Here is a 24,669-nt window from a genome sequence, read left to right on the forward strand (position 1 = left end):
CCAAGTGGGGAAAAAGACACTGGAAACATGGAGACTGCTTGGAAAGATGGTTTAATGGTGGACAGGATCACATGGTTTGAGTTCCTGAACAGAAAAGGGTCAAGATGCAGTGAATCCCCCGGTTTTATGCCCTCTCTGACTTAGAACTTCCTAGGGCCCCGAAAGAGTATCCTGATTGGTTGTCAGACTCCCAAGGGGTGGGGGTCTTATCCAGCCCTATCCAGCCTTGCTGGCTGATGTAATCTTCCCAGGTGCCATGTGGTGAGTTTCTGTTGCTAGATGGGTCCTATTGTGTTGCAGATGATGGTCCATTGGCAAAGATGGGAGGGAATTGAGTTTCTGCCTCTGCCCCATTGACAAAGGGGGGGGCAAAAAGGTGGGAGCTGCTTCATCTTTAAAACATGCTTCTCCATTTCTCATCCAGGGAAACATAATATTCTACCTTTTTAATATTTCCTAAAATATTTCATTCTTCTAGGAAAGGGGTGGGTGCTAACTTCCTACAGTGGCTAGGGGCACTTTCAAGCAGGGGCGAAGGATAAGTGGTGCCTGCTTTACCGGGCTAGAAATAAGTAACAGTATTGGAAGGGACTTTAGAGGTCATCTAGTCCAACCCCCTGCTCATACAGGACTAGGGATTTGAACCTCCGAACTTTCTGATGGACAAGCTCAGTGTCTTAGCCACTGAGCCACTTAGTCAGGGTTAGGGTTCAATAAGAACCCCGGCCATACAAATCTCACACATCTGGACAACATCTGGCCGGGGAAGTCAGCTGAGCAAATTAAAGCTCACTACCTCAGCCGATTCCTGTTGTGAGGGGGGAGGGAGAGAGAAATGAGGATGGTCGCCCGTGGGTGGAGAGCCGGGCTCGATTTGGCTCAGGGTAAGAGCAGCAGCGAAAGGGCAGCGAAGGGCCAGAGGAAGGAGTGGTCGCTGCCCAGAAGGGCGCCTCCTCGCCGGGGTTGGAGGCTGGCCAGGGAGGGGCCGAGCCTCTGGGGCGCTATTTGAATGCGCGCTGGGTCCAGCTCCGCGTCAGCCCCTCACCCTGTCTCATCGCTAGGATGCCTCGGATGGCGGCGGTCGTTCTCCCGCTGCTCTTGGCCGCGCTCTGCTCGGCTCAACCGAACGCCGGTCGCTACCTGGAGCAGCTGCTGCCTCTTTCCCGGAGCAAGCTCGATGCCTCAGAGTTGCAATTCTTGAGGGTCGCCCAGACGGCCGTCCAGTACCTCAACTACCAACAGGGCTCGCCCAGCTTTCTCCGGAGGGTCGTGCACCTCGGGAGGACCTCGGTCAGGGTAGGTAAGAAAAAAAAAAAAGGGGGGGGGGAAGAGTCCAAGCACCCGCCTTGGATCTAATGGCTGCGGGGAAGGAAATCCTCTCGGCACGTGTTTCCCACTGGCCCTATCCAACTTCTTTTACGCGCGACACTTTTCCCCTCACCAAAATTGCAAGAGGGGGGCTGCGAAAACGACTGTGCGTCTCTCTTAAAAAGACTGGGTTTTTGTCCGGAATGGTATCAGTTCTCCTGCTTCGGCAGGGGGGGTTGGACTAGAAGACCTCTTAAGGTCCCTTCCAATTCTTGTTCTGGATTCTGCTTCGAGGAATTTTCGAGGGAAACAAAGCTGCCAATGTTGCTTCAACAACTTGCTGCGTATGAGGCAACGTACAAATTAGTTAGACCAGAGGTCTCCAACCTTGGCAACTTTAAAGCCTGCTTCTGCAGGGGGTTGGACTAGAAGACCTCTTAAGGTCCCTTCCGACTCTTGTTCTTCTGGATTCTGCTTCGAGGACTTTGCAAGGGAAACAAAGCTGCCAACGTTGCTCAACAACTTGCTGCGTATGAGGCAACGGTACAAACTAGTTAGACAAGGGGTCTCCAACCTTGGCAACTTTAAGCCTGGAGGACTTCAACTCCCAGAATTCCCCAGCCAGCAAAGGTTGGAGACCCCTGAGTTAGACTGCCATCCTTAGGAAAATTTGTCTCTTTAAACCTCTCCCCCTCCTCACTCTCCCAAAGTCCTTCCAACTTATTATTTCACTCATTGGTAAAATTCTGTGTAGAAGTTTGCCTGGGTGAAAAAGACAAACCGCATCTTGACTAGCCTGGCCTCAACTTTTTTGGGGGGGAAGGCTAATCTGACAATCTGATGCTGTGAGGAACTATGAGAGTCCCACGCACAGATTGGGAGGGGGCAGATCGCTTTGTGGAGTATGGCTGAGGCTGAGCTAGTGACAGCAAAATCCCACCAACGTCAACCCAATACAAAGGAAGAATGACTTCAGTCTTGGCTCCTTGAGGGAGCTTGTTGTTTAAGAACAATCTGCCTTCCATTGAGGACCTGTATAATGCATGAGTCAAAAAGAGGGCTGTGAAAATACCTACAGATCCCCCACATCCTGGACATAAATTGTTTCAACTTCTACCCTCAAAACCACACTATAGGGCACTGCACACCAAAACAACTAGACACAAGGACATTTTTTTCTGGAATGCCATCACTCTGCTTAACTATTAATTCCCACAACACTGTCAAATAATTTACTAAGACTGTATTACTATTATTCTTCTCTTCCTTACTAGTATCTATCTCTTTCCACTTATTACTATAACCGTGTTTCTTGTATCTTTCAATTTATATTGTTTTTATTTGTTTCCTAGTACGATTTGATAGTTTATTAGTAACCTTGACTATCACTAAGTGTTGTATCTTTTTATTCTTGATGAATGTATTTTATTCTCCTTATGTACACTGAGAGCATATACACCAAAGACAAATTCCTTGTGTGTCCAATCACACTTGGCCAATAAAGAATTCTATCTAGTCTAGTCTATTCTTATTCTATTTTATTCTATTTGTGCGTTTTAGTATGCTGCGATAACACCACTACTTCACAAGCTATGCTGATTGCTTACCAGATTCTCAGTGCGATTCTGGGTACTAATAATCACCTATAAAGCCCTACATGGTATAGGACCAGTTTATTTGCAGGATAATCTTCCTCTATTCTATTCTATTCAGTTTTCCCATTAGAGATTGCAATTGGTAATATGCAGTTAAGTTGGTGTTGACTCCTAGTTACCATGTGGATGGATTTTCTCCATGATAATCTGACCCTAACTTGGTTTTTCAGGTTTTTCAACAGTGTTGTTGCTGGTTGTAATAGTCTTTCCTTTCACTCTTCAAAGCATTAAATCCCTTCCTAGAGAACTAGATCTTCACATAGTGTGTCTGAAGTAGGATAATTTGAGCCTGGTCATTGATGCCTCTGGTATGCAAATCCATTTGTTTTATTAGCTGTCCAAGTATTCTCAAGAATCTTCTCCAACACCAAAGGTGTCAAAAGGACCAATACTCATCCTATCCTGCTTCTTCAAAGTCCAATTTTTGCTTCCACATGGACTCCCATTTGCACCTGTCAGTGTCACAGAAAATACCATCATTTGCATGATGCTGATTTTTGTAGATAAAATTTTAGTACATCATGGCATCTAAATATCTTCTCCAAGGCTTCATGGCTGGTCTACCAAATGGCATATTTCTTGACAATGTTTCTTGTTCTTTTCTTTTGATGTCTATAGAGATTCTCAGTCATCCAAGTCATGGTTGCCCCAAAGATGCTTTTTCAAGAGGCAACTGGACTTTCTGGTTTTTCTTTGAAGAAGTTTTGCTTCTCATCCAAGAAGCTTCTTCAGCTCTGTTGATGTTCTTCAGACACTGTTTTCTGTTGATGGTTGATCCTAAAAAGCAGGTGTTATCAACCACTTTGATAGCTCCATTTCAATTCTATCTATCTTGTTCTATCTGTTGCCATTAGCTTGGTATTCTTTAACTTTAATTTTAGTCTCACTTTTTTTTACTGTGCTCCTTGCCTTTTATTACTAGAGCAGATCCTTTGCATTTACAGCTGTCCAGACAGTCTCTTCAACATACCACAGGCTGTTTCTTCCTTCAGTTTTAAAACCATGTTTATTTTCTTCCAATCCACTTCCCCTTAATATGTAAGATAACCATGGGGTAGACTGCCTACTACTGAAGAGAATGCAGAGTGCCCTTGAAAAGAATTGTATCCCCTAATCAGTGGGGGGCTTAAATGCTCTTGTTTGACTTTTCATTTGCAAGTCTTAAGCAACACAGTTCTGTAAGTGGAGGGTTAGGCATGGGTGATGGGGAGAGAGTGGCACATCTGCTTATTCAAATAACAGAGTTCTTACACAAAGGACATTGTGATGTCCTTTCATTAAACTCCCTTTTGCAAACAAAATGCTTGGAAATAAATGTGGCTAAGGTAGAAAAGAGTACCGTACTTTGTGAGACTTAGAGACGTCACCTGATGAAAATCATGCTTAAAATCTGAGTTGCGTGTTTTGCTTTTAAGTGGCTAACATTGTTAACAAATCAACATCAAAAATAGAATAAACGTGCTAACAGCAGCAATTGCAATAATTTACCATCAACTTGTACAGTAATATTAAAAATGATATTATTTTTTTAATGTTTTCCCTAGTTTTGTACCCTGCCCACAATTCACTGGAGTTAGGTGACCAATACATTTAAATAAAATAGTTATGTTGATACTCTTACAAATAACCACCCTTCATTTAACTGAAAAAAAGAGAAGTTTTTTTTTTCCTTGGAGGTATTTCATCTTCAAATCTTAGACCTATCTTGCTTTCAGCAGATTAGAGATAAGAAGGCAGACAGGGTGATTGTTTCTAGCTGACTTTCCACCAAACAATCTGGAGACTCAGATAGAATCTTAAGACTATCAAAATCAGCCAGCATCCTTTGTTGTTGTTGTTGTTGTTGTTAGTCGCAAAGTCGTGTCTGACCCATTGCGACCCCATGGACCCCCTGGTTCCTCCAGGCCTTCCTGTCCTCTATCATCCCCCGGAGTCCATTTAATGTCACACTGACTGCTTCAGTGACTCCATCCAGCCACCTCATTCTCTGTCGTCCCCTTCTTCTTTTGCCCTCAATTGTTCCCAGCATTAGGCCTTTCTCCAGTGAGTCCTTTGGATAAGCCTTCATGAGTTCAGAGAAGGTTTGAAGGTTCGCAATACGCACAATCTGATGGCATTTCCTTCATTCTGAGCTTCATCTCTAAGAATTCAACTCTTTCTAAGCATTGGTAATACTACTGACCTATAAAGGATCCTTATGGCCATATTATTTTAATCCTAAATGGGTAGACTTTACCATAAGCTTTTAGGTGAGTAACCACAAACTCTAGACAAGCCACTTTAGGACCAGTTCCCACAGCTTATTAAAAGCTAGATCACCAAGTTCTTAAATCTGAGTTCATTCCCGGTTGGCTACACTATTTGAACTCTTCCCACCCATTATAACTTCAGAATTCCCAGCTACTCTGGCCAAACGGAGTTGTAATCTAATTAACACTGTTGGCCTAACACATTCTAACAGAAATGCTGGCTAGGGAATTTTGAGAGTTAAAGTCCACACATCTTTAAATTGCTGAGGTTGAGAAATATTGATCTGAAAGTGACTAGTTAGAAGACTGACCAGTGTGACTAGCCTTTCAGTCAGTTAGTCACATTTTTTCTTCTTCTTTGCTGATTAATTGATGATTAAACAATACATGGAACACAGGGAAAAATTAAACTTTAAGCATTAAACTTGGTTTGTGGGAATGTAATTACTGGTAATGCAGGGACTTATTCTGCCTCCATTCTGTTTAGGAAAAATACTAGAAGCAGAATAAATCAGCACTCTATCTTCTTAGGATTCCATAAATCTATATCCCTAACAGTAAGAGACAGCACATATGAAGCTGTCATCTAGGCTTACACATTGTGTTTATTCAACAAACTATAGTAAAACAATATTGTAATGTCAACAGAAAGCAGATTGTCCCTAGTGTTTCTTAAATATTCCAAAAATGTTATTTGAAAGTTGGAGGGCGGAAAGATAGGTTCACACATAGGGTTCACACATAGGGTTCACACATAGGGTTAAGCTATAGTTTGTTTAATCATGGTTTAATCCGCTACTGCTTGCATTCAAAAATACACCAAACTGAAACCAAGCAGACTTAATTAATGTAGTATGACCATAACCATAAAAATAATTGTGAATTTTAGTCATATCTCCTCATCCTTCATATCAAACTTCATAAAAATATCAAAGTCTGAGTGCCAACCTTATCGAGAAATGCTACATTTAAAATCACTTTCAGGTTGTAATCTCTGCCTGTGTATCTCTGCCTGTGTATCTTTTCTTAATTTTCAATAACCTACACAATATTATATAAATTCTCTGTAGAAATATTTTTGAAGCAGGCAGCAAAGACCGTGAGCTATTTTCTTTTTACTTTTTACGTTTACAGAAGAACAAAAGATAAAAGTAAGCAATCTCTGAAATGTTTTACAAAACAAACCAACTGACTGGCCAAAACTGAAAGAGAATATTTGTTAACATTTCTTTTTCATCAGATGTGTGTTTTTGAATCCAATGTGCACTGAAGTTATTCTTCTGAGGAAAATGCCATTCCTTGATTTAAAACAAAAAGTAAATGCACTACAGTTTTATGGATTCAAAATACTTGCTTCTTTGAAGCATGTTCTGCACAAATTGTTGGGGACTATAAAAGTTCTGTATCTTTTACATTTGCTTGGCATAGAAAAACTTGGACGTCTGTTCGCTGAGCCTTACTTTATTTTATGTTTCTTGGCTATCCAGGAAAGGATTTGTCCAAAATATTATTCACAATACTATTCGGCTCATTTCATGTGTTGAAAAAAGTTGTTTTTGATTACTACTGGGATTTATTTTGGTACATTTACTGACTTCAAACAAGGAGCCTAGTGGTTCATGTGGTTAGGACACTGGGTTAACAAGCAGCCTTTGTTCGAGACCCAAGTGCTGCCATGGGACAGGGTGAGCTCCTATCCTTCGCTCCAGCTTCTGCCAGGTACATGAAAGGAGCCCCCAACTGGGTGTCCCCCAGGCAACGATGATGTCAGTGGCTTATCCTTTCACCCTGGAAGCGACTCGGTGCTTCCAACATGAGTGTGATGTAACCAACATCAAAAACCTCATGCCATAATAATAAAAGTGTTAACATAGGCCTTTCCAACCTGTGGCCCTGGGCAGCTAGTAATGCAGCCACCACAAGTCCGTAAACTTTTAGCAGATTTCTAGCAATATTTATATGCATTAATTATATATTTTATATGCTGCCCAAGACAAGTCCTCTTCATTCAGTGCAACCCAGGCAAGCCAAAAGGTTGGACAGCCCTGTGTTAATGTTTAAGAGCCGCGGTGGTGCAGTGGTTAGACTGCTGCCTGCCAGCTGCCTGCAATTTGGCAGTTCAAATCTCATGAGGCTCAACATTGACTCAGCCTTCCATCCTTCCGAGGTGGGTAAAATGAGGACCCAATTGTTGGGGGGCAATATGCTGACTCTGCAAACCACTTAGAGAAGGCTGTAAAGCACTGTGAGGCTTTACAGTGGTATATAAGTCTATATAAGTCTAAGTGCTATTGCTATTAAGTTGACTCAAGGCCTTGGACTGATTTTGCTGCAACAGACTAAATCTGCTGCTTCTCTCTAATCTGGGCAGGGTTTCCCTCAATTGTTTCCACTGGGGGAAATCTGATTGCATAAGCCGAAATCACTGTATTGCCACTAACAGTTTCCTTCACTTTTCTCTGGAGTTAAGCAGAGACGTATGTGAGTATACATAGATAGGAAACCATATAGAAGTTCCAGGGTTTAGAAGAGATTGACAAGTTGAAAAACATGAAAGAAAACTTTCGTGATGTGGTCACCAGGTCACAAGCTTGACTTGAGAGTGTCTTTACATTTTTAATTTTCAAAAGCAACTCTTGCAATTGTGTGTACTGTTTTAGAATGCAGACAACAGGACTGTCACATAAAGCAGGGGTGAGAAGCCTAAAATGTTATTAGTTATATGAAAAGGCAGTTCTGAATATTTGACAAATACCATTTTCATTTCAATCAATCAATTGCTGCAGTGATCAATCCTGAGTCCACTCCTCAGTATTTTTGATTTCAAACACCAACTAAAGTTTAATAATGAAAAGTAATAATTCTGCTTTGGTCATCATGGTATGTGAAATACCATGCCCAGTTCTGGTACTGCACTTTAGGAAGAATTCAGGGAAATTTGGATCAGATTAGGAAAAGAGTATGATTAGGGGACAAATATATAAACCCCCTGAACAGAAATTGAAGAAATGGTTTAACCTGGAGAAAAGATAACTGAGGGAGGACTGTTTATTTAAAATGTTTATATACACAGAAAGATTTAAATAAACTGTTTAAATAAAAAATACATTTATGGTTTAAAACAATAGCATATATTAAAATGTTCAAAAAAAATCAAATGCACCATCCCAAATAAAATCAACATATTGAACAATAACAGAAAATAAAATCCGCAATAAAATGTTTTAAAATCACAGTCAGATTAATGTTGTTAAAAGGCCTAGGAGAATAAGCACATCTGGCTCCAGAAAACATAGTAAGGACAGTACTGGGAATACTTTGCTGGAGATGACAGTCCAAAGTTGGGGCTCCCACTGAAGAAGCCTGCTCTGAGATAGACACTTGTTGCGATTCAGCATAAAGGAGGGAGGATTATATTCAAATATCTGAAAGGCTGATCCTTAGATGGCTAAGACCTGTCCTTCAATTTTAGAGCACATCTAGAATTGTGGAGTGATTTTGAGTTACAGAAAAACAGAGTCTGATGCAATCTTAGCAAAAACGTTCTGACAGAGAAACCCTTCCAACCCTGTTATTCTATTTTAGTCTAGTCTAGTCCAGTCCAGTCCAGTCCAGTCCAGTCCAGTCCAGTCCAGTCCAATCCAGTCCAGTCCAGTCAAGTCCATTCTATTCTATTGAGATAGTCATAGACTTCCCTTCAACAGATATGCTCAAAAATGCTAGACAGCCATCGCTCTGGCTTCCTGCACTGAGCAAAGCAGCTAGGTTCAGTCACTTGATTACTTTCTTCCAGATGTATGTTTCCAAGGTAGCAATAGCACAAATATACCACCCTATAGTGCTTTACAGCATTCTCTAGGCAGTTTACAATGTCAGCATATTGCCCCCAATAATCTGGGTCATTTTACTGACCTGGGAAGGATGGAAGGCTGAGTCAACCTTGAACCCATCAGATCGAACTCCAGGCTGTGGGATTAGCTGCTAATCCCTGTTACTAACAGTTGCAAAAAAATTAACAGCTCTTAGCTGCATTTGACAATACAGGTAGTATCTACTTACAACTGATTGGTTAATACAAATGACTGCTCAAAACTACAACAGGCCTGGAATGGGTGCTTTACAGTTCTGGCCATCCTAAAATGTCATGCAACACAAACAGCCCCTCAAGTACCCAAATATGCATTATTGTATTTGGGTACTTGGCAACTGGCTCATTTTTACAACCGGTTGCAGCATCTCACAGTCATGTGACTTCAATTTGCTATGTTTTTTCCTGGCTTCTGGTAAAAAAATGTCCATTCATGCAAATGGGTTTGCATGTATGATGGCAATCGTTCACTTAACAACTGTTATAAAATGACATAAAATCAGATCTGGTTACATGGGTGCATGGCTTATGTCCATAATAACTTCTGGCCAGAAATCAGGTCCAATTGCGGTTGTAAATCAAGGATTATCTGTACTCTAATGCTAAAGCAACAATGGTGGGTTTAAAAATTTTTTACTACCGGTTCTGTGAGTGTGGCTTGTTGGGCGTGGCATGGCTTGGTGGGCATGGCTTGTTGGGCGTGGCAGGGGAAGGATACTGTAAAATCTTCATTCCCTCCCCACTCCAGGGGAAGGTTACTGCAAAATCCCCATTTCCTCCCGATCAGCTGGGACTTGGGAGGCAGAGAATAGATGGAGGCGGGGTCAGTCAGAGGTGGTATTTACTGGTTCTCCGAACAACTCAAAACTTCCACTACTGGTTCTCCAGAACTGGTCAGAACCTGTTGAAACCCACCTCTCTAAAGCAACCCTAAATATTACATGAGTCTGTAAAAATGGGATCACTTCCTTGAATACAAAGTCCCAGGATTTTTTCAGAAGGAAAAACTAGTAGGGAACAAATACAGGTTGGCTATTCATTACATAGAAGTAGGTGCTTACGTTAAATATTCATCATTTGAGCTTCATTATAAAATTAACGAGTGACTTGTTTCAGAATACTGAAATATCTTTTTCTAAGAATGGTAGACACAAAGCAGAAAAGACTCATTACATCCAAACCACATACAGTTTTGCTAACATTCCTGAAACGATAGAAAAGACATACCCAACAGGACTACTGCATAAATGCTATATTGTATTTTAATGATCTGCCGCTTTAAAAGGTGTTTGTGCGGGGTGTGCCATACATATTGTGAAGTATAACTTTAGCTTATATGTCTTGCAGAATATCCCAGGAGTTGGACATGAGTACTCCCTGCAGTTTTATACAAAACACATTCAAACCGGGGTAAGTGGATTGTTCTACTTCCTCTAGAACAATTTCTGTAATAGAATTTTTTTTCTGGCATCAATGCACCGGAAACCAGCTGCGATATCTGCTTTCTTCAGCATCATATCTAACAAATTCCGTAGAGTGCTTGGATACAGTGGGCTCCTTATTGTATGGCTGAGCAAAATCCATCCATCCATTCATTCGATTTATATAGCCACACATCTCGTATAGCAACTCTGGGCAGCTTACAATATGTAAAAACAATGCAAAACGTGATATTAAAAAAATCCCTTCATGGCATGGGTCCAGGCTATCTGAGAAATCGATTCACCCCAAAGGGGTTAGCCCCACCCCACTCGTGCCAATAGAAGGAGTATGTTGTAGACCCCATCAGCCGAAGCATTTCAGTTGGCAGGATCCAAGAGAACAGGCTTTTCTGCTGTGGCTCCTGCCTTCTGGAATAGCAATAGCAATAGCATTTAGACTCATATACTGCTTTACCAGTGCTTTACAGGCCTCTCTAAGCCGTTTACAGAGTCAGCCTATTGCCCCCAATAATTTGGGTCCTCATTTTACCGACCTTGGAAGGATGGAAGGCTGAGTCAACCTTGAGCCTGGTAAGATTTGAACTACCAAATTGCAGGCAGCAGAGGGAGCCTGCAGTACTGTACTCTAACCACTGCGCCACCGTCTTGCCTCCTGGGTCAGATCTGCTCCCGCCCTTTTGGCCTTCCAAATGAGCCTGAAAAACCTGGCTCTGCCAGCTGGCCTGTGGCCCTAATGGGCATGTGACATTTTGGAGGTAGCTAATGGAGTAGAGAACTCCCCACCTCCTTTTTGTACCCTCGCTCTCCATCCTGCTTAGTTATATTTTCATTCAATTTTTTAAATTTAAGATCTTTATTTATTGTTTTATTCTACATTTTATCCAATGTCTATAAACCTCCTAGGAGTTGCCTCTGGCGAGATGGGTGACATACAAGCTTGATAAATAAATAAAGCACAACAACACGGACAGCAGCTGAGAAACTAAATCAATATAAACTGTGTAGTACAATCCAAGTTTTCACCTCCACTCCAATCCCATGCTTGGGAATACAACCATGTCTTAAGGGCCATGTGAAAACCTGACAAGGTTGAGAAAAATCTAATCTTGGAATGGCTTTCCAAGTGACAGAATTCCCAAAGATAACATTTTTCAATGACAGGACCTGCAGAATGCGACTTCTGTTGGATCTAATAGGGTGAGAAGACACAAGTGGAGGAGAGGTGGTCCCACAAATAACTTAACTCTGAACCCTGAAAGGCTCTGTTCATGACAACAACCACATATGTAACTAGAAGCACATTGGCAAGCGATGTAGCTCATGGAGCAGAGCTTTAAGATTGTCAGATGTAAATGCCTTATTCTCTAATGTGTAAATAATGTATATATGGAACATCAGGGGTTAACTTATTCTTTGGACTTTAATGTATTCATAATTTACCACTCCCATTCCTGGCTCCACCCCTTGTATATATAAGGAGCCATCCTCCCCATTTTCCTTGCTTCTATCTTGAATATTCAGCGAATATAGAATGCCTATTATGATTAAAGAGAGATATATTTAAATCTCTAACTTCTATTATCTTTATTGAGTCTGATCCTGAAAATATTGCAACAAGCTGGTAGCAGAGGATGGTTAATTGACTCAATAAGTAATCAAAAATGTCCAAGAAAGATAGGCCCAACACCAGGGCCTACAGCAAAGAAATAGAAACTGATCAAGAGATGATCAACGAATCCACTAATGCGATTTCGAGAGAATCCGAAGAATACACCACTGAAGAAGAAGAACTGATGAGTGAAAACAACGACCAGGAAGAAATTGAGATAGAAAATAACGAACTCAGGTCAGAGATATTAAAGATACTAAAAAGCCAAAAGAATGATGAAAGCCTCATCGCGGACCTCCAGGAGATGCTGAGGAACAGCGGAGCAGCGAGAGAGAAAAACGTCATTAAAGAAAAACCCAAAGATCAAAAAACTGTGAGTGAAATGACTACTGAGAAAATAGTTGTAAAAAAGAAAAGATGTGACCTCGCGTGAAATTTTGAATGGCAGCCATCTTGGTTTCAACGAACTTCAAAAGAGAGTGAAGCAGAGCCAATCAAAACGCTCAGTTCAAAATTTCTGGCGCGAAAAACGCTATCAGACGAAGAAAGTGAAAAAGAAGTCTCAAACTCTTCAGATGAACCAAAATCAGAAAGTGAAGACGATTTAACAAAGTCTCAAGTAAAGTCAGCAATGAAAACGCTTTTTGCTGCTTTTGGGCCAAGATTGAAAATCTCCAAGACATCAACGAAGAAGCAAGAAATCAAACCGACAATTCAAGACCTGCACGCTCCCATCCTGACTTCGAAAACGACGACACCCGAGCCCAGAGAACCATGCCGATTCCGTCCTACACCGCAGACAGAATCGAGTGCCAGCGCACACAAGAGAAAGAGAAGAACCGTCGCCATCACCAAAGCCCCAAAAACCGAGCCTGAGACCGACTCATCTGAAGAGGAGCGGATCGAGAGAGCTGAAATGGAGAGAACCTTCCACAACGGCGCCAAAGAAGAAATGAGCAACGCGCATGTGCAAAACTACGTAGACGGCCCCGAAAGACTTGAACTGGCCAGAGAACCGCGCAGACTCGTTACAAGCATCCCAATGCCGTTCTGTAATTTCCTGCACTTGAGAGACCACGGACTGCCTCAGGTTGTAAGTAATGGACAAAATAATGTGGGGAACTTACCCAGTGACTTCCCAAAACTTAGAGTTGATGGCATTAATTTACAAGAGTGGTACCAACAGCTTCAGGTTATTTTCATGAAAGAAAATTTACTATTCTTTATAACTAGTCCTCCAAGAAGACCTTGGACTTTAAAAATAGATTGTTTACATCATAGAGCATTTTTCATAATAATTTCTAGCGTGTCTCCTGCAATGTATCATAGCATCAAACCAAACCTAACTGTATCAGAAATAATTCAATGCATGTTTAATCTATTTCACAGCGATAGCGTAGCCACAACCACAAGAATGTCTAAGGATTTCTTTTCTTCTAGAGTGAAGCCAGGGGTTTCTATAAGTGAGCATTTGATAAATCTAAACAAAATAAGAGCTGAGCTGCAATTGAGGGGGGAAGTGATTTCAGATCAAACAATGAAAAGTGTTATTATCAATTCACTTGATCCATCATGGGATAGCTTTATGTCACACTTAGATACCATTAATTTGGGATATTTATCAATAGAAAGTCTATCTAACAAATTGATAGCAGAAGACAATTCAAGAAAAAATCGTTCCAGTAACCAAACAGAACACAAATCTTTTAGGAAAGTAGTCTTTCAAGATAAATATAATGAGGCCTTTAGATGCCACAATTGTGGATCCAGGGAACACAGTAGAAGAGACTGTCCCAAAGTCCCAAGGGAGAGACATAGGCCAGAATATAGGAGCAAATACAATTACAGACAATCTTCCACAGATAGACACAAATATAGAAGTCCACCAAATTACAGAGAAAGTAGAGGGGGTAGAGAAAATTCAAAAGAGAGAAAATCTGGGTCACTAAATGGGCTAAATAAACAAGACAGCACCAGAACACAACAAGATGAGAACAATAATTGGCTTATTGATTCTGGTGCAACAAATCACACCACTAACAACAAAAGTATATTAACCTCATTTACAGAAGATAAGTTTGTGATAAAGGTAGCTAATCAAGAAAAGGTTCAAGTATTAGGCAGAGGAAATGTGACCTTGCCTGGTTTAGGGAAAATAGAGGGGGTATTATTAATCCCAGAAATACCTCACAACATACTGAGTGCTATAAAACTAAGCAGAGAATCTAACATCAATATAGTTTTCTCAAAGGGGAAAGCAACTATAGAAAAGAACAAAACAAATGTAGGTACTGTGATGATAAAAGGGGGTCTACCCTATCTGATAACCAAAGAAAGATGGTTACATAACATTGATTCAAATATGGAAGATTGTATTGAAGCAGATGATGAAAATGTCAGTAACAGTGACAATGATGAATGTAAAATAACTCATGATAACAAAAATACACACAATGAGAAGAAACCAAAAATAGGTAAACCAATTCATGATGAGTGTGCTCACATCTTACATAGGAAGTTAGGACATGCAAGCTTTCCCGTAGTACAAAAAATGACTGAACACGCAGAAGGTGTCAAAATAAAAAATTGTGAAAATTATTTGGAATGCTCAGTATGTAAATCCACCAAACTAAAAACCAGTCCCAGACCAAAAAAATCTAACAGATCAACTAACAATATTTTTGATTTGGTACATATGGACTTAGTTGGTCCATTAACTCCATCAATTACCTATAGAAAACGTTACTTCCTAACAATAGTGGATGATTACAGTCGCTATGGTTTTGTTTACACATTAAAGCACAAGGACGAAACCTTTCAGAAATTTAAGGAATTCTACAAACGCATAGAAACACAGCATAATATCAGAATAAAACAAATTATGACAGATAGGGGATGTGAATTCATGTCTAAAGAATTCTCCCAATGGTTAAAGGATAGAGGGATGCTACATTTCACGTCCAATCCATTTTCTGCATTTCAAAATGGGATTGCAGAGAGAAAGAATTCCACACTACAAACCATGATTAGATGCACATTAGAGGATGCTGGTTTAGGCAAACAATTTTGGTCAGAAGCCTTACATTATTCAAATTACACTCAAAATAGAACATGGTCCAGTATTGTGAATAAGACACCATATGAGGTGATGTACAATAGAAAACCCAAATTAGCACACATGCACATATTTGGAGTTACTGCAGACGTACACATACCTAAACAATTGAGAAGAAAGGGAGAAAACGTATCCAGGAGATTAAGATTCATGGGATACGAAACTGGAACCAAAGGGTACAGATTCATTGATAATAATAACAAATTTATAGTATCCAGAACAGCTGTGTTCCATGAGCAGGCCAATTGGTCCAAATTGCACCTTAATGAAATATTTCCTAATAAAAGCAAAGATAATATATCTTGCGAGGAAGGAACAACAGAAAATCAAAATATTAACAAAAGTAAGAACAAAACCAAAACTTGGACAAATAGTCAGCATAAAATAAAGACAGACACATTAACAAAAAAGGAAGCCAGATATTTGCATGACAACCATAGCAAACCTGAAAGAAATATTAGAAACAATAGAAACCAAATACCAAATAAATACAAAGATTACATAATGCATATGGATGGAGAACAAATAACACCTAATACATATGAGGAAGTATTGAAACTTCCCCGTGAAGAAAGAGAAAAATGGGAACTAGCTATGGAAAAAGAGATGGAAAGTTTACAAGAATTAAATGTATTCACACCTGCGATCGCACCTAAGGATAAAACAATTATAGGTACCAGGTGGATTTATAAAATTAAGAATTTGGAAGGAGGTAATACCTTATACAAGGCCAGACTAGTTGCACAAGGTTATGCACAAAAATATCCAGAAGACTATACTGACACTTATTCACCAACAGTGAGAACAGAGAGTGTCAAAACAGCTCTTGTAGTAGCATCTGCACTCAATCTGGACGTGTTTCAATATGACATACAGACTGCATACTTACACGCAAAATTAGATAAGGAAATATATGTAAGAGCACCACACAGTCAATACACTAATAAGAACGAAATTTGGTTATTAAATAAGAGTCTGTACGGATTGAAGCAATCTGGCAAAAGATGGTACGATTGTTTGGTAAAAATACTTAAGACCATGGATTTCAACGCCACCACTGCTGATAACTGTTTCTTTGTAAAAAAGAGTAATGATCATATTGAATTTGTATTAATTTATGTGGATGATATTTTATATATTGGAAAGCATAAAGAGAGCAGGGAAATCTTTGTAAATAAGTTAAACGAACATTTCTCATTGAAATCACTAGGTAGAGTGAATAAATACCTTGGTGTACAAATTAACAAAACAAAAAGGGGATTCAAACTTACTCAGAAAGATAAAATTATTGAACTCCTAAACAAATGTAACTTAAATAATGCCAAAACATGTGACACACCTATGCAAACTGATTTTCTTAGAAACACTGATGAATCTTCCCCTGAGTTTAAAGACAACACATTTTACAGATCAGTTATAGGTTCACTCCTTTATATATCTAATTGGACTAGGCCAGATATTGCATTACCTCTCAATTTATTGTCAAGATATGTTAGCAAACCAACCTTGTATCATTGGGAAGCTGTCAAAAGAATTTTAAGATATCTGAAAAGTACATTAGATTTTTGTTTAATATTGGAACCAAATAATGACAAAGAACCAAAAATTACTTGTTATGCTGATGCAGATTGGGCTGGTGATACATCATGCAGAAAGAGTATCTCTGGTTATGTTTTTCTATTGAACGATTGTCCAGTTTATTGGTATACTGGTAAACAAGAACTGGTAGCCACTTCTACCACAGAAGCGGAATATGTTTGCTTGTCTAAAGCTGCAAATAACCTTGTATGGTTCAATGATTTGATCACAGATGTTTGGAAGAAACCTACTTTACCATTTATTATGCATGAAGACAATAAAGCGGCCATTGAAATATCTAGATCCGATGCAATTGGACAAAGGTCCAGGCATATTGATATAAAATTTAAGCACGTGAGACAACTATCTCAAGACGGATTCATCAAAGCAATACATTGTGATACTTCTGAACAATTAGCTGATATATTAACAAAACCCTTACCTTCTAAACAACACAAATATTTAACTTCTAAATTATATGTATTATATTGTCCTGAATCTGAATGTAACTGGTGTTGTATAACGAACCGGCATTTAGAGGGGGATTTGTCAGATGTAAATGCCTTATTCTCTAATGTGTAAATAATGTATATATGGAACATCAGGGGTTAACTTATTCTTTGGACTTTAATGTATTCATAATTTACCACTCCCATTCCTGGCTCCACCCCTTGTATATATAAGGAGCCATCCTCCCCATTTTCCTTGCTTCTATCTTGAATATTCAGCGAATATAGAATGCCTATTATGATTAAAGAGAGATATATTTAAATCTCTAACTTCTATTATCTTTATTGAGTCTGATCCTGAAAATATTGCAACAAAGATGTTCATGCAGAGGCATTTTCATAACTGTCTATATCACAACATCTGCACCAACTGCAGCAGCGCCATGTGGAGTGCATTGATATTGTCCATTTGAGAGGTGATTTTGAGCAGAAACTCTGGGGCTAAGAAAGGATACATAAGATGAAGTTGTGCAAGAACCTTCCTGGCCATGATTGGCAGCTATTCCTTAAGCAGGAGCTGCCAGTCCAGGAGGATACTCAGAATGTGTGATCAGTTCTGTTTCAGGCAGTGGAACCTCATCCAGAACAAGAAATGGCAAATCCTTGGCTCCATGGGATCTTAAAATCCAGAGCCACAATCTTGCTAGGATTGAGCTGAACCTGTCCCTTCCTGTCCAGATTCCCATAGCCTGTAAACACTAAGATAGGACCACCAGTAAATCATTTGGTCATGCCAAGGACAGAGATGTGATGCTGGGTATCATTAGCACTCTGTTAGATTCTGAGACACCCAGCAAAGTGGGAGTTGTGGGCTAGATAAAGACTATGGAATCACTTCACATTGCCCCCCACTCCTAATCCAAGGGGCAGAAGACATGTCTACCCACATTCTGTATCACTACTGGTCAGAAGAGTGTGCAGTACCATCCAGCAGTGATTTACACGTAGTTAGGTACCTAGTTAGATGTTGATCAAAAGGTGAGCAGTTCAGCGGTTCGAATCCCTAGTGACGTGTAACAGGGTGAGCTCCCATAACTTGTCCCAGCTTCTGCCAACCTAGCAGTTCGCAAGCACATAAAAAATGCAAGTAGAAAAATAGGGAGCACCTTTGGTGGGAAGGTAACAGCGTTCCGTGTGCCTTTGGCATTTAGTCATGCCGGCCACACGACCACAGAGACGTCTTCAGATAGCGCTGGCTCTTCGGCTTTGAAATGGAGATGAGCACCGCCCCCTAGAGTCCGGAACAACTAGCACATATGTGCAAGGGGAACCTTTAAGGTAAAGGTAAAAGTTCCCCTCGCTCATATATTTTTAGATACCTTTTTAAAAATATATGTTTTTAGATACCTTTTTAGATGCCTCCATTAAATGGCTGTGGGGGTACTGTTATAGCAATATTTGCTTCCCTGAAATATGGGATTGCAAGTGGAGACGTTGCAGGATTTAATTCTATGAAAACTTACCTTTCTTTCCATGTTATCCTTCTCTGACGAAGCTACATTTTTCTCACTACATTATACTTGAATTTCCCATATCTTTGGGATCTTTTCGGAAGAGATAAAGTGCAAATAGACCTCTTGGTTAGCCATGGCAATAGCTTCTATACCTACAGCAGAGAAATATTTATCCCAGGTGTGTTTTAGAAAATAGCAGTGAAAGGACTTCTGAGTCAGAGCAATGATAATATAAATACTGATTCTTTTTTCTCTCTGCAACATTCGCTTCCATTGCCCCTCAAGTGGTTTTCCACCTTAGAAGTGGCATTGTCCATTCCGTAAACAGTTTTTTTTTTCTTTTTCACAGTCTGCTGCTAGATCCAGGTAAGGATAACATAGCAAGGAAGTTTGAAAGAAAATAACCACATATGTTATTTTCTTTTGTTTTAAAGCAAAACCTAGGAAAATGCAGTGCAAAAGTACTCTACCAGAAGAAAACATCTAAGCCAATGATTACTGTCAGTTGCACAGACAACAGAGATGCAGACCAAATCAAGAAGGAAGACTACATCCTATATACAAAACTTAAAGGTACATCCTGGGCACGGAATCTTTTTCATAACCAGCCAGGACTGCATGCCTGTCCCCTAATTAACCAATTTTTAGATTCTCACAATACATTGAGCAATGAATTTACCCAACGATCTGGTTTTGCAGAATGCACAAAGCTGGAAAAACAAATTGAGGCAACATTAAAACTAACCAAATTTAGCATGTTATGTCTTCAACTTACTTGTGTTGTGTAAAACCAGGCAACAGGTTCTAGATCTATGATTGCTCCCTTACTTTCAGCGTTGATCTGGCAAATGTAAATATCCAAAGCTGAACACAGGTAGCGTTTGAGCTATGACTGTAAAGGAACCTGCCCATTATGGTCAGAAGTCAGGAGGGCCATTAAGTGAACTGTCTCACTTAATGACCCCAATCCCTGTTCTCCCCAATGTATTTGTTAAATGAACACACGTGTGTTAAGTAGAGCCTGGGGTGTCTTGGGTGGGGAAGACCCTGAGGAGCCTAGTCCTGGCATAAGCCCACCTACCTGTGGTCTCCCAAGGCGGTTCCCTACCCTTTGATATAACCCATGCTCCACTTCCCATCCCTTGGGGTCCCTACAACTGTTTGGACCTCCTCCCCATCCTCTATCACCAATTGTTCAGTTATTTTTCTAAGATCTCCAGAGCTGAGAAGATTGGGCTAGGGAAGAAGGACAGGCCAAGTCTGTTCCTGGGCCATGTGGCACAATCCCACAAACAATAATCTTTTTATGAGTGAAAAATAATGCTGGCGAAACTCTTGGTTTTCTTCACTAACGCTAGCCTTAGCCTTGCCAGCCTCTCTCAGAAAAAGCTGGCCACATGTGGGATTGTGCCACCTGGCCCAGCAATGGAATGGCCTGTCCTCCTTCCCTCAGCTCTGGAGATCTTCAAAAAGGTGAGAGATCAGTGATGGAGGATGGGGAAAAGCACCAATGGGGTATCGAAACAGGCCCAATGCCTTTGGGGACCTGGCAGGCCAGGATGGTGTCATGGAATATGGTGGGGGGTGGGGGGGGTTGCTGCATCTATCCAGTCAGTTGTAAGGGTGAACAGCCACAGGATTCTGCAAGAAACATAACTTTGGGATTGGGTTGTAAGTAGATTTGGGGAAGGTCTGTTGTAAGATTGAGCAGTCGCTAAGTGACTGGTTTTAAGTTGAGGACTTCCTGTACTGGATTATTAATTTGATTAGCAGTCTAGTCTAGCCTAGAAGAGTGGCTCAGTGGCTAAGACGCTGACCTTGTCGATCGAAAGGTCGGCAGTTCAGCAGTTCAAATCCCTAGTGCCGCATAATGGGGTGACCTCCCGTTACTTGTCCCAGCTTCTGCCAACCTAGTAGTTCGAAAGCACGTTAAAAAAAATGCAAGTAGAAAAATAGGGACCACCTTTGGTGGGAAGGTAACAGTGTTCCGTGCACCTTTGGCATTTAATGATGTCGGCCACATGATCATGGAGTCGTCTTCGGACAGTGCTGGCTCTTAGGCTTTGAAACGGAGATGAGCACCGCCCCCTAGAGTCAGGAACGACTATCACATATGTGCAAGGGGAACCTTTACCTTTACTAGCCTTTTAAAAACAACACACATACAGTGATGCAACCACATCCATGTGTATAGTACTTTGACTCTGTACCCAAATAATGAACAGTTCTGATTTTTTTAAAAAATTACACTTTTCCATTGGAGTTTTGCAAAGATGACACTTATTGGAGATGATATAAATGCTAACAAGATTATCTCCAACTTCATTGAAGGGGTGAGTGGGTGTTTGCAAATCAGATGTAGCACGTCTGCCTCTTAATAAAACATAATGTTTGCTGATAAAAATTACCTTTTGACTCTGCATGAGAAAACCTTGAGCTTGCAAAAAAGAGGTAACAACCCCCTCAAATCTAGCTTGACTTCTAATAAGGCAGGCTTATTCATAGAAATATTACCTCCTTTATTAGTTTCTCTCCCTCTTTTGTTTCCTCCCCCCTGCCCCCCCCCCCCAGTCAAATCATCACCAGATGAATTAAAATATTTCGCCAACATTGGCAGCAGTTACATTGCATGGAAGCAATCAAGTGAATATGTGGGTTACGTCATGAAGGAAATCAAAGATGCAAAGAAATGGGTAAGTGGCAAGAAAAGCAATACTTAAGAACCACCGGCCAAGTTAATCAGTGGTTAACACTGAACAACAGTCACATTTTAGCCTAGCATGTTTAAGGTGAACCTGTATATTTAGTTAAATAAAATAAATAAATAAAAATAAATGAATAAAATAGTTTGTGATTCCATGTGTTTCAGGGAAAACTCCTTTTAAAATAAATGCCTACATGCAAAATGTATAATAATAATTTGCATGACTAAGAACTAGGCAGAGATTAGAAATTCATTTTCTAAGACACTGTTGGCCTATTAAGTACAAAGGCTTCATAATTTTAATTTCATAATCGCTGGCCTGGATTTAACACCAAGGTTTTCAAGAATAGATTGGACAACCGCTTGACCAGGACGGTGTAAGGCCTCCTGCCTTGAGCAGGGGGTTGGACTAGAAGACCTCCAATTGCCCTTCCAGCCCTATGATTCTATGTTCTATGAAACACATATTTTGAGAAAGCAAAGGAGATTGACAGTGAAGAGGAGGGGTAAGGTAAGGAAAAGAAGACAATGGGAAGGTTTATGAGTTGGTGATGGGCCAGTTAGATGGCTACTGTTAATGTCCTTGGCTTCAAGCATAGCATATCATACTCGCCACGTGTTCCCCTGCTCCCCCAAGCTTTCTAGGGCAGCCTTCCTTAGCTGCCAACATTTTTAGCTTGAAGCACAACATTAAAAGAGAGAGAGCTAGAAAGACCTGAAGAGGATGATGGTGCATGTTCACAGTCTGTGGAAAAAGAGGGAAGGTACTAGTCCAGGGGTGAAATTCAGCCGGTTCCTACCAGATTGCCAATACGGTAGGGTTGACTGTGTGAAGCCCCACCCACCCACGCAGATGTCATGATGTCCCTTTTTTGCGACAATTTTCAGCCTCTGCGCATGCACACAAGGCTTTGTGCATGCACGGATGACATTTGCGAACCGGTAGGGAAGGTAAGTGGATTTCACCCCTGTACCAACCCTACTTCTCCTTAAGACACTCTGGGTTTTGTTCTGGCCCAAACCTAGAAAAGCCAAAATGATCCAGGGTTCAAGTACTGCCAAACTCACAGCCCACTCGGGATGTTTTGGCAGAACTTCTGTTGTACAACTTCAGTGCTATGGGACATTGTAAAGAAAAGATGGTTTTACTAAAATGTCAGGAAACATCCAAAGAGCATAAGCCATTCTGTACACTCAATACAACATGGATCTCAACACACACATAGTGCCTGAATGCTAAAAAGATGTTCTTTAAAATATAATTATCTTGTCCAGCCTCTTTATTCCAACTTTTTTTTCCTTTCCTGCCCAGGTACTTGGCAACGCACTTGAATTTGACTACATAGTTTTGATTGGTAGTGATGATTCAAAGGTATGGAAGCTTCAGTACTCAACAGTTTTGTTTTTATAAAATAATGAGCCTTTTATTTTATTTTAGCAGTATTGTTTCTTTAGGTGAACTAAGTCCAGTGACTATATAATAATAATTCCAATCTATTTTGTAAGGACATTACAATCAGGGAAGAAATGTATAAAAATAATTTATTAGACAATTCTACATGCTTATTCCAGAGTAAATCCTGCTAAATGCAGTAAGGTTCATACCCAAGGAATTAAGTTTAGGATTGCAGCCAATACATACACACTCTGAAATATTACTGGAATCAATGGATTTCCTCCAAGTAAACTTACTCCTGTCATTGATTATTTTTACAGGACCTTTCCTGTCATATGCGTATTACCTGGAACCTGGAACTGCCAATAAAAGTGAAATATGAGTGTTTTATAGATGACATTTCTGCAGAATCCGCAGATGGCTCTGGGGAAGAGTCGGGTTCCTTTGAGTATTTCTTGGAATCTAATTTTTAAGTAGGGAGGAAAATCCTTCCATTTGATGCAGTTGTAAACATTTTTGCAAAGGTGTAGTACATTTTTTGTTAATATTCCAAATTCAGTATTGAGACTCTTCTATCTAAATCAATGCAATCTGTCTGGAAGCTTTGCACTTGTCACTTCTGATCTATCATAAATATCTCTTTTTTTTTTTTTAATTTGATTTATATGCCGCCCTTCTCCGGAGACTCAGGGCGGCTTACAATGCGTTAAGCAACTTTGCTGATTAATTTCATAGAAATATTCATTTTTACAGATATTTCTATTATGGTATATGGAAAAACTGCTGATACGTCACTAGGTTTCTGGCATTAGAAGTAACTCATTAATAAGGCAATTTTTAAATATATATGAAACCTCCATTTTAAATAAATATTTGATAAAATATTTTTAAATTTTGGAAAATATTTGATTCTGAGATTTAACTTATCTTCAATAAAAGGACAAGAATATATTTTGTCTGTGTCACTTCATGTTGTACCACCTGAGTTTCAATATTTCAAAATTTCCTTTCCATGTTTTATATACGGATGTTTAAATAGGGTAGAAAATGAAGCTTGATTACTTCAAGTTTTTCTAGGATATACGAGTCCAAAGCAAACCTCTGCCAGCAGCCTTCTAAGTATGCAATTTTAGGAAGGTTAAACTAAAATTTACTATACATTCTTCAGCTAAGTGAACTAAAATTTACCTAGAGCTTCACCTCTAGGCCACCGTACCACTCCTAGAATTTTTTCAACAATATTCCCCAGAAATAGATTGGGAAAATGGTCAAAAACAGTTGGATTCAGAGAAGGCTTCTTAAGAAAGGATGTACTATTGCTTTCTTCCAGACAGACAAACGGTATAAAGAAATTTTGATCATTTCCTTAATCCAGACACCCACAGCTCACAGGATTACCCAAAAGAAATAGAAAGAGCCTAGATCTAAACCAAAGGTGTCCAAGTTCATATCCTAGACAATCCTATTTTGAAAAAAAAAGTTTTCCTTTACTTTCAACAGCTGAGAGAATAGGGAAAATTCAAAAGGAAAAAAATAATTCAATAAGGAAGGATGGTCAGTTCAAAATTGATTGCTAGGGTGGCAAAAACAAATGCCCAGAACTGTACCTGATTCTCGTAGCATATGTGAGATGGGGTTTCCATCAATCAGGGCTATCTGCAGACTCATAAATGATGTGCATTTATTTATTTATTTATATCCTGCCTTTATTTTTTTCACAAATAACTCAAAGTGGCAAACATTTCCACCACACCTTCGCCTACAACCACCACTCTGTGGAGG

The 24,669-nt window shown here is 39.9% G+C and overlaps 1 protein-coding gene across 1 annotated transcript; it reads left to right on the forward strand.

Moving 5' to 3' along the window:
• The first annotated feature begins 1,042 nt into the window (after nt 1-1,042).
• Nucleotides 1,043-23,836, forward strand: LOC139318225 (ovocalyxin-32-like). Its single transcript, XM_070945564.1, has 6 exons — nt 1,043-1,296; nt 10,428-10,490; nt 19,222-19,360; nt 21,359-21,480; nt 22,804-22,863; nt 23,208-23,836. The coding sequence occupies exons 1-6, from the start codon at nt 1,063-1,065 to the stop codon at nt 23,358-23,360; spliced, it is 771 nt and encodes a 256-aa protein (XP_070801665.1). The 5' UTR covers nt 1,043-1,062; the 3' UTR covers nt 23,361-23,836.
• The last annotated feature ends 833 nt before the right edge of the window (nt 23,837-24,669 follow it).

The sequence above is a fragment of the Pituophis catenifer genome, unplaced genomic scaffold (assembly GCF_029215685.1).
Source record: "Pituophis catenifer annectens isolate HBS135680 unplaced genomic scaffold, rPitCat1.0.hap2 SCAF_6, whole genome shotgun sequence".
In the NCBI taxonomy this organism is placed as follows: domain Eukaryota; kingdom Metazoa; phylum Chordata; class Lepidosauria; order Squamata; family Colubridae; genus Pituophis; species Pituophis catenifer.

Bases quoted from the DNA above. Each gene is read 5' to 3' on its own strand.
- LOC139318225 (XM_070945564.1), top strand. From the start codon at position 1,063: ATGCCTCGGATGGCGGCGGTCGTTCTCCCGCTGCTCTTGGCCGCGCTC. The intron at 10,491-19,221 runs GTAAGTGGATTG...TTTGTTTTAAAG, and splicing joins CAAAACACATTCAAACCGGG to CAAAACCTAGGAAAATGCAG. The intron at 21,481-22,803 runs GTAAGTGGCAAG...TTTCCTGCCCAG, and splicing joins TCAAAGATGCAAAGAAATGG to GTACTTGGCAACGCACTTGA.